This window comes from Ornithorhynchus anatinus, chromosome 3 (genome assembly GCF_004115215.2).
Source record: "Ornithorhynchus anatinus isolate Pmale09 chromosome 3, mOrnAna1.pri.v4, whole genome shotgun sequence".
In the NCBI taxonomy this organism is placed as follows: domain Eukaryota; kingdom Metazoa; phylum Chordata; class Mammalia; order Monotremata; family Ornithorhynchidae; genus Ornithorhynchus; species Ornithorhynchus anatinus.
The window spans coordinates 125,118,803-125,134,800 of record NC_041730.1 but is presented as its reverse complement, the minus strand read 5'-3'; the positions used below and the strand labels follow the sequence as shown (position 1 = coordinate 125,134,800).

At 47.9% G+C, this 15,998-nt stretch overlaps 1 protein-coding gene and 1 non-coding gene across 2 annotated transcripts in view; both read right to left on the bottom strand.

Moving 5' to 3' along the window:
- SLIT1 (slit guidance ligand 1) overlaps window positions 1-15,998 on the bottom strand; it is a 232,469-nt gene that overhangs the window by 86,705 nt on the left and 129,766 nt on the right. Inside the window, exons 5-6 of the mRNA XM_029060451.2 lie at window positions 5,365-5,436; window positions 2,097-2,168 (exon numbers count right to left, since the gene is read on the bottom strand). Coding sequence (XP_028916284.1) covers window positions 2,097-2,168; window positions 5,365-5,436 — 144 coding nt within the window. The remainder of the gene's footprint in view (window positions 1-2,096; window positions 2,169-5,364; window positions 5,437-15,998) is intronic.
- Window positions 9,211-9,348, bottom strand: LOC114810649. Its single transcript, XR_003758344.1, has one exon. It is a non-coding gene; the product is annotated as a small nucleolar RNA SNORA7 (small nucleolar RNA).

The following is a 15,998-nucleotide window of genomic DNA, read 5'->3' as shown; positions in this document are numbered from 1 at the left end:
CTAACACTAGAGCTGGTGAAAGTCACAAAAGTGGCCCTATTACTCCTCCAACATCAATAATCCCATCCTATCAATAATACCTATCCTTCCCTATCCTCCCTCCTCTCCATGTCAACTATAAACTTGGCTTTGATACTCCCCTCAGCCCCACAGCACTTAATGTCCATAACCTTATACTCTACTATTTCCTCTATCCATAATTTCATTTCTGTCTCCCCTGTAGACTGTAACCGCCTAGTGGGCAGGGATCACATCTACCAACTCTGTTGAATTCTACTTTCTAAAGTGCTTAATGCAGTGCTCTGCACATAGTACAGGCTCAATAAAAAGCATATTGATTGAATGACTGAATAACAGTAAGATAAAAAGAGCATCACCATATAAGGGAATAGCCAGCAATTCCTCAGCACGTCTTTCCATTATGTGCTTTGGACAGGATTCGATTAGGGGATCAGATTCTTCCGACAATGAGCGTCTAACATGAAGGAAGCATCCTGCACATGGTCTCAGGATCAGTCAAAGAGCAAAACCTCCGGGCAGCATCTGTTAGCTTTTAAAGGTGCCAACCACACAGGGAAGGAACAGATGCCACTGGTGACTCCCTGAACAGAGGTCTGACCTGCTGCTCAAGGCAGGCTTGAGTAAAGTGAAGCTCAGCATGCTCAGTTTCCATGTTTCAACCCTGGCAGAGCCTTCTCTGTGAGCACTCGGGATAGTTCACTCCACTACTCTGGGCGTCAGTAGTCTCCCAAGAAATTGGGCAGTGACTGATATTGTTTTCACGGGCATGCAGCCTGAGGCCATGAAGGACAAGAAGTGCATAAGGTGTGACTTCTGTCCTCCTTGGGGTGGTAACTCGCCACTCGAAAGCCTAAAAACAAATCCCGCTGGATCCCACTTTAGGCTGAGGTGGTAGGAAAGGACCCATAAGCCTGGGTGGTGTTGGTAGCTCAGACGAAGGAAGGGGGAGAAAGGACGAGAAGGAGGAGTAACGGGAGGAGGAGATGAAGAGGTTGAGTGGCCTCCTCTTTCTCCCCCTCTCCAGAGACAGCCACTGAACTTAACCTCCTGGATTGGAATGGGCATTTCTTACACAGCCCAAAGCACTATGTCTGCTTTGATGAAAACGCCCTTCGACATCCCAGTAGGGCCAATTTAGGCACTGCCAGACGTCTCCGGTTGCCAGCCTGACCTGCCACTAGCACCCTCAACAATGGGCACTTCCAGCCACTCCCCCCTTTTATGTTATGGTATTTGCTAAGTGCTTACTTTATTCCAGGCACTGTTCTAAACACAGGGGTAATTGCAAGATAATCAGGTTGGACACAGGCCCTGTCCCACGTAAGACTCACAGTCTTAATCCTCATTTTACAGATGAGGGAACTGGAGCACAGAGAAGTGAAGTGACTTGCCCAAGGTTATGCAGCAGATAAGTGGTGGAGTCAGGAAAGAATCCAGGATTAGACTCCCAGGCCCGTGTTCTATCCACTAGGCCATGCTGCTTCCCCCTGCCATTCAAGATGGTGGGCAGCGTTCATTCATTCATTCATTCAATCGCATTTATTGAGCACTTGCTTTGTGCAGAGCACTGTACTAAGTGCTTGGAAAGTACAATGAGGCAGCCCCGGTGGCATTGGCTGACCACTCCCACGCCCTGGCAGAAGACCCAGGACCAAGCAGTGGCAGAGGACAAAGGTGGATGGCAGCAGTGGAGGAGGAAGAGACCAGTGGGTGACCATAGTTTGGTAAGTCCCCTGCCTTCCTATCCCTTTCTCTCACCCCTCCCCATTTCCTCTTCCCACTCTCCTCATCTTTCTTCTTTTGTCTTCTACTAATATCCCTCCATCACTGTCTCCTTTCTCCTCTCCCTCCCACCAAGTCTAACTTTTTCTTTCCTCTTACTCCCCCTGACCTCTCTCCCTCCTGCCCCCTCTCTTGCCCCTAGCCCTAGCGGCCATACCCCTAACTTGGCCCCGGGAATCTGGTTCCCCCTGACGAGAGAGAGTGAACCGATCCGAGGTTACCCGAGCAGAGTCCCAGACAAATCCCCCCCGGCCGCTGCCCAGGCTAGGCTGCGGCCCCCCGCGACCACTTACAACACCTCCAGGCCCCGGAGGGCTCGGAAGGCCCCGTCCTCGATGCAGCTGATCTGGTTCTTGTCCAACTGTCTGTGGAGCAAAGGGACAAAAGGAGATTCAGGATGGAAGAAGTAGGCTAGGGCATGGGGGATGCCAAGGCTGGGAAGTGCCAACAGGGGTCTGAGCAGGGGAGACTGGAATCACCAGTGACCTTCCCATCTTAGGGGCTGGAACCTCCATCCACCCTTTAAGTGATGCCCACAAGTGCTCCCTGGGCCTCACTACTACCTGCTTGCAACTCGGAATAGAACAACGCGGAAAGGAAAACAAAAATGATGAGCATTTTTTGACCTCTTTTTCCTCCAGAACTTGTTTTATGGTATTTAAGTGCTTACTATGTGCCTGGCACTGTACTAAGCACTGGGATAGATATAAGTTAATCATTTTGGACACTGTTCCAGTCCCACATGGGGCTCACCATCTTAATCCCCACTTTAAAGATGAGGTAACTGAGGTACAGAGATGATAAGTGACTTTCCCAAGGTCTCCGATGCATCCCATATTTGTTCCCCATGGTAAAATTCATTTTGGAGGAGAAAAAAACCAACATCAAAAAACTCTTATGAAATATTTTCTTGTAGCTTGCTACTTTTCAAAATAAGATGGATTTTTCAAATACTGTTCCAGTTCTAATTCATTTCCTATGATCATTTTCCGATAATACGGCTTTCTTCTTTCTGGACCAAGGATGATGTATAGAAGAGAAGGTCTATGTCCAGGTATTATGGTAATAATTATTATGGCTATTAGTTAAGTGCTTACTATGTGTCAAGCACTGTTTTAAGCACTGGGGTAGATACAGGTTAGTCAGGCTGGACACACTCCCTGTCCCACATGGGGCTCAAACTCTAATTACACAGAAGAACAGGTATTGAATCCTCATTTTACAGATGAGGAAACTGAGGTGCAGAGAAGTTAAGTGACTTGTCCAAGGTCACACAGCAGGCAACTGGGAGAGAAGGATTAGAACCAGGTCCTCTGACTTCCAGGCCTGTGCTCTTTCCAGTAATTATTTCTATTTTCAATTTGGGGGTTTTATTTTTTATTTCTCACCAACTATGAAAAATTCAGCAGAGGTTCTGACATTTTGCAGGTGCAGACAGGAGCCTGGAGTTCCCTTCAGAACAGTAACAGTGAAGAGCAGCATGACATAGTTGACAGAGCACAGGCCTGGGCATCAGAAGGTCGTGGGTTCTAATGGCAGTTCTGCCACTTGTCTGCTGTGTGAGAAGCAACGTGGCTCAGTGGAAAGAGCCTGGGCTTCGGAGTCAGAGGTCATGAGTTCGACTCCCGGCTCTGCCACTTGTCAGCTGTGTGACTGTGGGCAAGTCACTTCACTTCTCTGTGCCTCAGTTCCCCCATCTGTAAAACGGGGATTAAAAGTGTGTGAGCCCCACGTGGGACAACCTGATTCCCCTGTATCTCCCCCAGCACTTAGAACAGTGTTCGGCACCTAGGAAGCGCTTAACAAATACCAACATTATTATTATTATTATCTTGGGCAAGTCACTTAACTTATCTGTGTTTCAGTCACCTCATCTGTAAAATGGGGATTAAGACTGTGACCCCGTGGAACATGGATTGTGTCCAACCCAATTAGCTTGCATCTATCCCAGTGCTTAGTACAGTGCCTGGCACATACTAAGTGCTTAACAAATATAATTATTACTGTTATCATTACGATTATTACTAATTGCAAATACAGCCCACCTCGGAGGGCAGCTCAGCTCTGAGCAAGACCACCGCTGACCACTCAAAGTCCTGCCAGGTCTGAAAAGCCACTGTATCTTACAGGGCTTGGAGAGTCTCTTGGCTCCCTGGAGGGGCGGGTGGGCAGGCATTTACCAACTGCACTCAAAAATGCCCAGCCCAGAGACCCACGCGATTCCACATATTTCACTGGGCATGCAGCATAACATGACAACATCACAGCATCACACATGCTCCTTTGTGGAAGTACACTGAGTTCACCCAGACTGAGAGGGCTTCCTTGCGGTGATGAGGGGCAACTCTGAGACCCCACACCTTGCCCCATAGCCAGCCCTATGCCCTTCCAGGATCCCAGGGAGAGGGGAAGGAGGTGAGGGGGTGTGTCACTCCCAAACTGTGGAATTCAGTGGTAGGAGCCACATCAGAGGGAGGAGGAGTACTTAGAAGAAAAAGTGCATAAATTAATGTCTGTCTCCTGTCCTAGACTGTAAGCTCATTATGGGCAGGGAATGTGTCTGCTAATTCTGTTATATTGTACTCTCATTCATTAATTCATTCATTTATTCAGCCGTATTTATTAAGCACTTACTGTGTGTATGCAGAGCACTGTACTAAGCGCTTGGGAGAGTAGAACACAACAATAAACAGACACATTCCCTGTCCTCAGTGAGAGCCTAGTGCAGTTCTCTGCACATCGTAACACTCAATAAAATACACTGATTGATTGATATAAGGCCCAGTGCCTTACCTGTGCTAGATTGGGGGGGGGGGGGGGCTGACTAACTCTCAACCAGTCTGTCCAGCATAAAGCAGGGCGGTGGACCATCCTAGCGGCTCTGCTTCTGTAATGGGGATTCAATGACCCAATCACTCACCGTGGAGTGGTCCGGCAGCCCCATGGTGATCCTGCAGGCCCGGACCCTCTCTGGGTTAGCCTGGGACCCAACCGGGCCATATTTTTATTTGTTTGTGATTATTAATCAAATGAAGAGAATAAAACTACATTGCTTTACCTTTAAAATTTCCCAAAGAGACTGAAAATAGCAATTGTATGTGCTATGCCAATTACCCATATTACATTTTATGTTTTTAAAGACCCCAAATACATTTAAATTTATAAAGAAAATAAGCATAGTGGATATTTTGATTTTTTGCCAAACATCACATGAATTAAAACAAAAACAAAAAACCTTTCCTTGCTTTATAATATCCAGAGGTGTTGTGTCTGGGTCTTGGACTTTTACTTCCCAAAATGGAACTGGATTTTGGGAGCCCAGGGAATGCTAGCCATCCCTTCCTTAAGCCCTCTTTCCCAGGAATGTTGACTGACTCCCCCTTGCACTATGGGTCCCCACCCCAGTGAGACGTCTGTTGGGTGAGAGGTCTGTTTTTGACCCCAAGAAACTGGGTGTAGAGGCCACACCCTGACCCCTCCTGTTTTAGGAAGAGATGAGAACCGCGGTCGGCCCAGCTGCTCTAAAGTCCCCCCGCCTTGCCCCGAGCGGCCCCCACTCACAGGTTTTTCAGGTCAGTGGCTCCTCGGAAGGCTTTCCTGGGCACAGCCTGGATCGCGTTCTCACTGAGGTCCCTGGAGGAGTCAAAGTTGGAAAGGGGAGAGAAAGGTGCGGAGGTTGAGAAGGTCCAAACCAAGTCCCACCAAGTCCCTCCCCGCACCCTCCTCGGTCCAACTGCTCAATCAAGCAGTGTTTGAGCACCTTGTGGGCATGCGGCACTGGATTAGGCACTGGAGACAGCATAATAGTAATAATAATAATGATGGTATTTGTTAAGCGCTTACTATGTGCCAAGCACTGTTCTAAGTGCTGGAGTAGATACAAGGTCATCAGGTTGTCCCACGTGGGGCTCACAGTCTTAATCCCCATTGTACAGATGAGGTAACTGAGGCACAGAGAAGTTAAGTGACTTGCCCAAAGTCACCAATCTGACAAGAGGTGGAGCCGGGGTTTGGGCCCATGACTCCCAAGCCCGTGCTCTTTCCACTAAGCCACAGAAGACACAATTCTCAAGATGCAAATAATGTGATTGTACCGTATCTACCCCCAGTGCTTTGTCCAGCGCTTGGCACATAGGAAGTACTCACCAAATAATTACTGTTATTCATTCCTGCCCTTAAGGAGTTTTCAGCCTAGCTCATTCTCTCCTCGGACAAAGATTATTTTGACTGATGAGGTCACTGGAAATAGGGTGGCCACTAGGGATGGAAGTAAGCTGGAATGCAGCAAGGTCTAGAGACAAGAGCATGGGTTTGGGAGTCAGAGAATGTGGGTTCTAATTCTGGCTCCACCATTTGTCTGTGGTATGACCTTGGGCAAGTCACTTTACTTCTCCGTGTCTCAGTTACCTCATCTGTAAGATGGTGATTAAGACTTTGAATCCCATGTGGGATAGGGACTGAGTCCAATCTGATTACCTTGTATCCACCCCAGAGCATAGAACAGTGCTTGGCACATAGTAAGCAGTTAACAAACACTATTATCATCATCATCATCATCAATGGGGAACTGGTAGAAGAATGAGTGCCAACATTTCCTAGCCCATTTGAATTATTTCAAAGTGGATCTTCTCTCTCTGTCTCTGTCTTTCTTCCTTCCCATACCCCAGATTCTAGTCCTAGTTCTTTCATTCAGTCAGTCATTCAGTCATATTTATTGAGCATTTACTGTGTGCAGAGCACTGTACTAAGCACTTGGGAGAGTATAATATAACAATAAACAGACACATTCCCTGCCCACATGAGCTTACAGTCTAGAGGGAGAGACAGACATGAATATAAATAAATTACAAGTATTCAGCTGGCTCACATGAGGCAAGGCAGGACATGCACTTGGCAATGCATTGCAACCCTGCCCACCCACTCACTTGTTGCGCTGTTGACCCCCATAGGAACATCCTTGGCAAGGAAGAGAAAGCACGAGCGGCACCACCCAAACTACTAGCACTGGGATCAACTCCTCCGTGGCGGATCTCAGTGCTGAAGCCTCAGGATCAAGGCCTATCTGGCATTCCCCACGGGAGAGGGGCCACTGAAAACTGCCCCCATCTCAGCAGAGTCGCTGTCAAAAATAGCAATCTGATGGGTGCAGTCTTGCTAACTGTCCTACTCCTCATGAATTTGGAGAGATTTGGGGGTACCACCACTCCTCTATCTCCTGCCCTGTGCTCCCCCTGGGTGCTGGGAGAGTTTCTCCCCAATTCACCAGGAGGTTAGGGTCCTACCGATGCCCTGTGTTGCCCGAAGATGGCCCAGCTCTACCATGCCTGGCCTTCTCCCCAGGAGGATGAGCAGCTGAGCACCAGCATCCCTGATAGCCAGGCTGCTACCTAACCCCCTGACCTGTACAATCCTGCCAAAGAGGACATAATTATCTCTCCCCACTGACTGCCTGGTAATTATATTCGGGGAATGTAAAGTAATTCCCATGAAGCCTGCCTGCGGTTTGGAGGGCAGACGTAATCAGGGATTTAATTATTTTGCCATTACATCGTACCTTCCGTGTAATTAAACGGCCCAGAGTTACCGCCGGAGTAAAGAGCCCTACCAGGTCGTTAGCATTCTGGTTAACCCTGGGCTCCGTGGCCCCCGCAAGCCATAAGTCAGATTCCTGGCAGATGGAGCCATTCCCCAGATCACTCCTCTGACAACATAATTGTTGTTGATGGTATCTCTGCCCCTCTGCCTGTCGCTTCTCCTCTCAGTAGTCCCCTAAGCACTAAGCTGTGACATTTGAGTTTGAGAACTTCCATAAATCATTCAGAGGGAAGTCGTTCAGTGCAAAATGAGCACTGCCCTTCCTCCCGGCCCTCTTGTCATGTACTGATGAAGACCATGTGGGTCAGTGGAGTCAGCCCTCAGTAGCCCTGGAGCCCAACCCTGGCGGGAGAGACGTTGGAGTGGGTGAAGTAGGGGTCAGGGAAGGGGCGAGCACAGGAGTGAGCCCCACTGGTGTTCTCGAGACAGACTCCTTGGTGGCCTTGGCTGTTGGAAAGGGCTTTATTCACTATTCTGTTCCCCGCTAGTTGTGATCATGCTGAATGCCATGAGCAAGTAGGTGTGTAGGGTGCAACACATTGCAAAGGGCATAAGAAGGTTTTTTTTAATGCAAGGACCCAGTCAAGTGACCACAGCATGGTGACTCCAGCAGTGACTCACAGTGACCCCAACACAGGGATCCCAGCATATTGCCTGTCTTGCACCGGAGCAACATGACCCTGGAAGGCGGTTGCCTGGGTAGCGGCTGCGGTCTTTCCGGCCTGGTTTAACCAGCTGGACCTGTCCACCTCGTGGAACTCCCCCTGTGGTTCTTGGCTCAAAAATCTTCAAAATCTTCACCACTGATGGCACAGCCCCAGTGGGCAGCACCTGATCTAGGATTCGGGTCTCCTGGTTCCCAGAGCTGTGCTCTTTCCAGAGCTGATTAAGTCCCTTTTCCCCCGGCTCCTCCTTCTGTAGTCTGTGCACTTGGATCTGTGACCTGTGGGCATTTCATATTTGCCCTACCCTCAACCTCACAGCACTTATGTACATATCTATAAATAATTCATTTATTCATTCAATTGTATTTATCGAGTGCTTACTGTGTGCAGAGCACTGAACTAAGCACTTGGGAGAGTACAATGTAACTGACACATTCCCTGCCCACAGCAAGCTTACAGCCTATTCATATTTATTAATAAATATATAAAATAAATCAATGAATGGTATTTATTGAGCGCTTACTATGTGCAGAGCAGTGCTGCGGGGCTGGGAGGGGGAATGAAGGGAGCAAGTCAGGGTTGATGCAGAAGTTAGTGGGAGATGAGGAAAAGTGGGGCTTAGTCTGGGAAGACCTCTTGGAGGAGATGGGCCTTCAATAAGACTTTGAAGAGAGGGAGAGTCATTGTCTGTTGGATTTGAGGAGGGAGGGTGTTTCAGGCCAGAGGCAAGATGTGGATGAAGGTTGGCGCCAAGATATGTCTGTCTCCCCCTCCGGACTGTAAGCTCATGGTGGGCAGGGAACATGTCTACCAAGTGCTTAGTTCCATGCTCTGCACACAGTAAACACTCATTAAATTATCTCTGATGATGATGATCCATGAGGGAAAAAAAATTCAGCTGGTGGATATACACACATCTTGTCTTGTCTTATGCCGTCGAGTCATTTCCGACCCATAGCGACACCACGGACACATCTCTTCCAGAACGCCCCGCTCTCCATCTGCAATCGTTTTGGTAGTGCATCCATAGAGTTTTCTTGGTAAAAATCCAGGAGTGGTTTACCATTGTCGCCTTCCACACAGTCAACTCGAATCTCCACCCTCGACTCTCTCCCACGCTGCTGCTGCCCAGCACAGGTGAGTTTTGACTTGAGGCAGATTGCCTTCCCCTCCCTAGCCACTGCCCGAGCTAGGAATGGAATGGAAATGCCTCTGCTTGACTCTCCCTCCTGTAGCCAAGACTGGCAGAGTACTGGAAACTCTCCAGGTGCGATCCTGAGAGGGGTATACACAAGTGACAGCTTCTAAATAGAAAGAACAAAATTAATATTTGCCTAATTAGCTGTTTCTATTCCAGAGATTTCCCTTATTTTCCATAGAATTCTCTTCTCAGCTTTTTCATCCTCTCTTCCCAGCTCTGTTCTGCTTCATCCTATTCCCCAAAATTGATTTTTTTTAAAGATTTTCTCTTTCATCCTTTTCTTTCTTGCTTGATTTTCCTGCCTTAGACTTCGGTTTATTTTTATTGACTTAGCATCCAAATCTCTCTGCACTGCTGTCACAAATTTCAAAGTGATGAACTGCTGCCTCTGTAACCAATAGCACAGTATCTATTCATGTTCAAATCAGGCTCACCACACTGATTTTCTTCCCATTATCAACTGTACTGGCCTTACAACAGCTGCAATTTTTCATCTCCTGGGGTCGGGGGGCCCTGCATATAACAGAGTTGTTTGAACATCCTTGTCTTATCTCCTTTTCTATTCATCCAATCACTGGTGGGAGTCTAGTCCCATTTGTACAGAGCTTTTTTTAAAATAAAAAAATAACCCACAGATTTGGATAGCAAAACACACGCTGACATTGTTTGAAACCAAAAGAAAAAAAAATCAGGCACAGTCCTGTCAAATACTTTCTCTTTCGCCCGACTCATAGCCTAAGCAGTGATTAAAATTCAGAAACATAAGACAGCCTAGCAGTCTCCTCTCCTTAGCCAATACTTGCTTATCTTTCTTAAGAGGACTGAATAATAATAATAATAAGGGTATTTCCTAAGCACTTTTCATATGCCAAGCACTATTCTAAGTGCGGGGGTAGATACCAGATAATCGGTTTGGACATAGTCCCGGTCCCATATGGGGTTTACAGGCTTAATCCCCATTTTGCAAATGAGGGAACTGAGGCACCAAGAACTGAAATGATTTGCTCAAGGTCAAACAGCAGACAACTGGCAGAGCTGGGATTAGAACCCATGTCCTCTGACTCCCAGGCTCGTGTTCTTTCCACTAGGCCATGCTACTATCAGAGCAATTTCACAGTTCTGACCCTTGGTTATGATGTAGTGGAACAGGACTGGTCTGGAAGTTGGAGGAACCGGGTTCGAGTGTGAGCTCTGCAACCGGTCCGCTGAAGCAGCGTGGCACAGAGGAGCAAGCACAAGCCTGGGAGTCAGGAGAGACTCGGCTTCTAGTTCTGGCTCTTCCATTTGCCTGCTGTGTGACCTTGAGCCAGATACTTAATCTCTCTGTACAAAAGCTTCCTCATCTGCAAAATGGGCATAATAAACTTGAGCTTCTACCTACCTCGCGGGGTTGTTGTGAGGGAAAAAATGAGATAAGGACTGTGACAGCACTATGGGAATAAAAGCTCTCTGCAACAACCAACATCATCATCATCACCAATCATATGTATTTAGCACTTACTGTGTACAGAGCACTGTACTAAGCACTTGGGAGACCACAGTATAACAGAGTTGGTAGATATGTTCCCTGCCCACAACAGAGTTTACAGTCTAGAGGACTTTTTAAATTATTATTATTAGTCAGTCAATTGTATTATTATTATCCTCATCATCAATAATTATAATCAGACCAGCTCCCCAAATCTTTGCAACAGGATACCTGCAAATTTGCTATAGTCTGAATTCAGAAGTATTAAGAATCCAGTTCTCGCTTTCTGCAAACATCTTAGACACAGGCTGCGAATTCCCCCAACTTCAAAATTAAAAACGTCTTCCAAAGCCTTAGTCAAACAGGCAGCCCAAGTACACAACTGAGCAGTGCCACTGGGCCAACTAGTCCCAGCGTTGGTTTCAGAGGAAGGGGGTAGGGGCTGCCGCTCTCTAAATCTAAAATTTCCTCTCCTGTCCATAAAGAGAAACCTTAACAACGTCGCTCATTCCATTCTCTTTTCCCGAAATGAAACCGAGAGGGAAAATTCCATTTTCTTTTGGTTTGCTCCCGAGCTGTTTGTCGTTTCTCTTCGAAGACAGGCATACATTTCCCTCTCCTGTTTGAGAGATAAGGCTCTAGCAAATGCCCGCTCCTCACAGCCAGATGAATTAGGGACACAGAGACAAAGCACTCCATGGCAGTGGGAGCAGAATGGACTAGAGGAAAATGGGGATTAAGACTGTGAGCCCTATGGGAGACGGACTGTGTCCAATCTGGTTATCTTGTATCTATCCCCGCGCTCAGTACAGTGCTTGGCACATAGTAGGGCTTAACAAAAAAGAAATGGGAGTTAGGAGAGGCTCAAGTTCTGTTTCTGGCTCTTCCATTTACCTACTGTATAACCGTGAACAAGACACTTAACTTCTCTTGCCTCAATTTTTTCTGAACAATGGGGATAAATACTTACTACCCTTCCCATTTTGACTACAAGTCCCCATGTGTGGCGGAGACTATGTCCAATCTGATGATTTTATATCTATCCCAGGTTTAATAAGTGTTTAATACACAAAAATCATAATTAATATAATCTTGGCTCTGCCACATGTCTGCTTGGGCAAGGCTGGATGAGCTTGGGCAAGTCATTTAACTTCTCTGTGCCTCAATTACCTCCTCTGTAAAATGGGGATTAAGACTGTGAGCCTCATGTGGGACAACCTGATCACCTTGCATCCTCCCCACTGCTTAGAACAGTGCTTGGCATATAGTAAATGTTTAACAGGCATCATTATTATCATTATTATTGCAATCGATTCATAGTATCTACTGAGTGCTTACTCTGTGCCGAGCACTGTACTGGAAGAGTGCAAAACAATTGGTAGACTCTAAGATCCCTGTCTTCCAGGCACCTACTAGCTAGTGGGGGACACACAGGCCCTAAAAAAATTACAGATGGGGTAGCGACCAAGTCTAGAGATAGGCAAACAAGCCTTTCCTTCCACCTAATCAATCAATAATATTTAATAATAATAATGATGGTATTTGTTAAGTGCTTACTATGTGCCAAGCAGTGTTCTAAGCGCTGGGGTAGATACAAGGTCTCAGGTTGTCCCACGTGGGGCTCACAGTCGTAATCCCCATTTTACAGATGAGATAGACACAGAGAAGTTAAGTGACTTGCCCAAAGTCACCCAGCCCACTAGTGGTGGAGCCGGGATTAGAACCCACGACCTCTGACGCCCAAGTAGGCACATTCCCTGCACCCCACGAGCTTACAGTCTAGAGGGGGACCTTAATACAATGTCTCCCTCAGCCCTAGCTGGGCAACTCCACTTAAGCTGACATCATCTCCTCTTTCTCCCCTTCACCTCTCTCTCCTTAGAAGGACGATTCCTAGACTTGGGCAAACACCCTGAATGGAAATGCATTGGCCACCTCTTATTCCCCTCCAGCTTCCTGGTCCCATCCACTGGAGTCCACTAAGCCATTTGGAAACTCCCAGAAGCTCCTCGTCCTCTAGACTTTAAATTTGCTGTGGGTGGGGAACGTGTCTGTTATGTTATTATATTGTACTCTCCCAGGCACTTAGTACAGTGCTCTGCACACTGTAAGTGTTCAATAAATACAACTGACTTCCCAAGCACTCGGTTCAGTGCTCTGCACACTGTAAGCACTCAATAAACAGCAGTATTTGATTGAGTGCCCAGCAGGAAACTGTGACAATCCAGGGGGACGCAGCCTGGCCCCACCAAGAACCAAACATCACCCCACCAAGAACCAAACATCACCCCACCAGCCCTGAGAATAGGTCTCTCCCCACAACACTGCAACTCACGGAAATTTAGCAAGCAAAGGCAAACCATTGAGGAAAATCCTCTAGACTGTAAACTCGTTGAGGCCAGGGAACGTGTCTATTCATTCATTCATTCAATAGTATTTATTGAGCGCTTACTATGTGCAGAGCACTGTACTAAGCGCTTGGGATGAACAAGTCGGCAACAGATAGAGACAGTCCCTGCCGTTTGACGGGCTTACAGTCTAATCGGGGGAGACGGACAGACAAGAACAATGGCAATAAAACAGCGTCGAGGGGAAGAACATCTCGTAAAAACCGATGGCAACTAAATAGAATCGAGGCGATGTACAATTCATTAACAAAATAAATAGGGTAACGAAAATATATACAGTTGAGCGGACGAGTACGGTGCTGTGGGGATGGGAAGGGAGAGGTGAGGGAGCAGAGGGAAAAGGGGAAAATGAGGCTTTAGCTGCGGAGAGGTAAAGGGGGGATGGCAGAGGGAGTAGAGGGGGAAGAGGAGCTCAGTCTGGGAACGCCTCTTGGAGGAGGTGATTTTTAAGTAGGGTTTTGAAGAGGGAAAGAGAATCAGTTTGGCGGAGGTGAGGAGGGAGGGCGTTCCAGGACCGCGGGAGGACGTGACCCAGGGGTCGACAGCGGGATAGGCGAGACCGAGGGACGGTGAGGAGGTGGGCGGCAGAGGAGAGGAGCGTGCGGGGTGGGCGGTAGAAAGAGAGAAGGGAGGAGAGGTAGGAAGGGGCAAGGTGATGGAGAGCCTCGAAGACTAGAGTGAGGAGTTTTTGTTTGGAGCGGAGGTCGATAGGCAACCACTGGAGTTGTTTAAGAAGGGGAGTGACATGCCCAGATCGTTTCTGCGGGAAGATGAGCCGGGCAGCGGAGTGAAGAATAGACCGGAGCGGGGCGAGAGAGGAGGAAGGGAGGTCAGAGAGAAGGCTGACACAGTAGTCTAGCCGGGATATAACGAGAGCCCGTAATAGTAAGGTAGCCGTTTGGGTGGAGAGGAAAGGGCGGATCTTGGCGATGTTGTAGAGGTGAAACCGGCAGGTCTTGGTAACGGATAGGATGTGTGGGGTGAACGAGAGGGACGAGTCAAGGATGACACCGAGATTGCGGGCCCGAGAGACGGGAAGGATGGTCGTGCCATCCACGGTGATAGAGAAGTCTGGGAGAGGACCGGGTTTGGGAGGGAAGATGAGGAGCTCAGTCTTGCTCATGTTGAGTTTTAGGTGGCGGGCCGACATCCAGGTGGAGACATCCTGGAGGCAGGAGGAGATGCGAACTCTGTCATACTGTACTCTCCCAAACGCTTAGATCAGGGTTCTGCACACAATAAGCTCGCAATAAATAGGATCGATTGATTGATTGAGGCAGGTAACAGGTCTACAGGTGTACCAACTCTGTTATACTATACTCTCCCCAAACGCTTAGTTCAGAGCTTTGTACACAGTAAGCGCTCAATGAGTATGATTGATTGAAGGCATTCATTCATTGATTTATTCAATCATTTATTGCTTACTGTGTGCAGAGCACTGTACTAAGCCCTTGGGAAGTACAATTCAGGAACAAATCGAGACAATCCCTGCCCACAATGGGCTCACAGTCTAGAAGGGCAGGGAAAGTGGCTACCAACTCTTTTATACTGTACTCTCCTAAGTGCTTTAGAACAGTGCTTGGCACATAGTAAGCACTTAACAAATACCATCATTATTATTATTATTATAGAGTTCTCTGCACACGGTAAGTGCTCAATAAATAGGCTGACTGAGGGCAGGGAATGTGACTACCAACTTTGTTATACTGTATGCTCCCAAACGCTTACTTCAGTGCTCTGCACACAGTAAGTGCTCAATAAATATGATTGATTGATTGAAATAATAACAATAACTGTAGTATTTGTTAAGTGCTCACTACATGCCAGGCATGGTAGTAAGCCCTAGGGTAGAAAGGGTGGAAGCAACTTGGCTGAGTGGCTTGGGAGTCAGAGGTCATGGGTTCTAATCCCACCTCGGCCACTTGTCAGCTGTGTGACTGTCATTTAACTTCTCTGGGCCTCAGTTCTCATCTGTAAAATGGGGATAAAGACTGTGAGTCCCACGAGGGCCAACCTGAGAACCTTGTATCTACCCCAGCGCTTAGAAGAGTGCTTGGCACATACAAGTGCTTAACAAATTCCAACATTATTATTATTATATAAGGTAATTGGGTTGGCCACTGTCCCTGTTCAACATAGAGCTCACAGTCTTAATCCCTGTTTTACAGATGAGGGAACTGAAGCACAGAGAAGTGAAGTGACTTGCCTAAGTCATACAGCAGAAAAGTGGCAGAACTGGGATTAGAACCCAGGTCTTCTGACTCCCAGGCCCATGCTCTAACCACTAGACCACACATTGGGAGTTTCCTACAGGGGGGTGCAGTCTTCCATAATCCCAAAGAACAGAGGCTAGAGCTAAAGAGGCACCCCAACCCACATACCCCATGTACAAGGTAAGATTTGGGCACCACAAAAATAGGTGTCACCTTGAACCTGACACATCATCGGCTGCTTTGAGAGAAGGCTGGAATGAGAAGAGAAAGAATGCGAGTCTCATGACTTCCTCTGGCTTCAGGCTTGCACCCTGTCTGGCCTCTGGCTCAGGCCTCTGTTCACTGGAAATAAAGGCAGGAGGGAATGGCCAAGCCTCACCCCCTGGTCCAAGAGGCGACTGAGCAGAAGGGTGAGTAGCCTTGGCCCTGGCACCCGGGGTCAAGCCACCACCGGTGGGAGTGGGGGGAGTCCTGGCTGCCCCCTGCCCTAGGCCGGGTGGATGGAGGGCCCACCAGGGCCTAGAGGGAGTTCACCTCACAGATATGTTTGCCTGGCAAAGTCCCTGCAAGAGCCACGCGCCGGCTCGAACCCATGCCCGGTGCCAAGCTGAGGAGAAAAGCCAAGCCAAGCGGTCCAACATCACC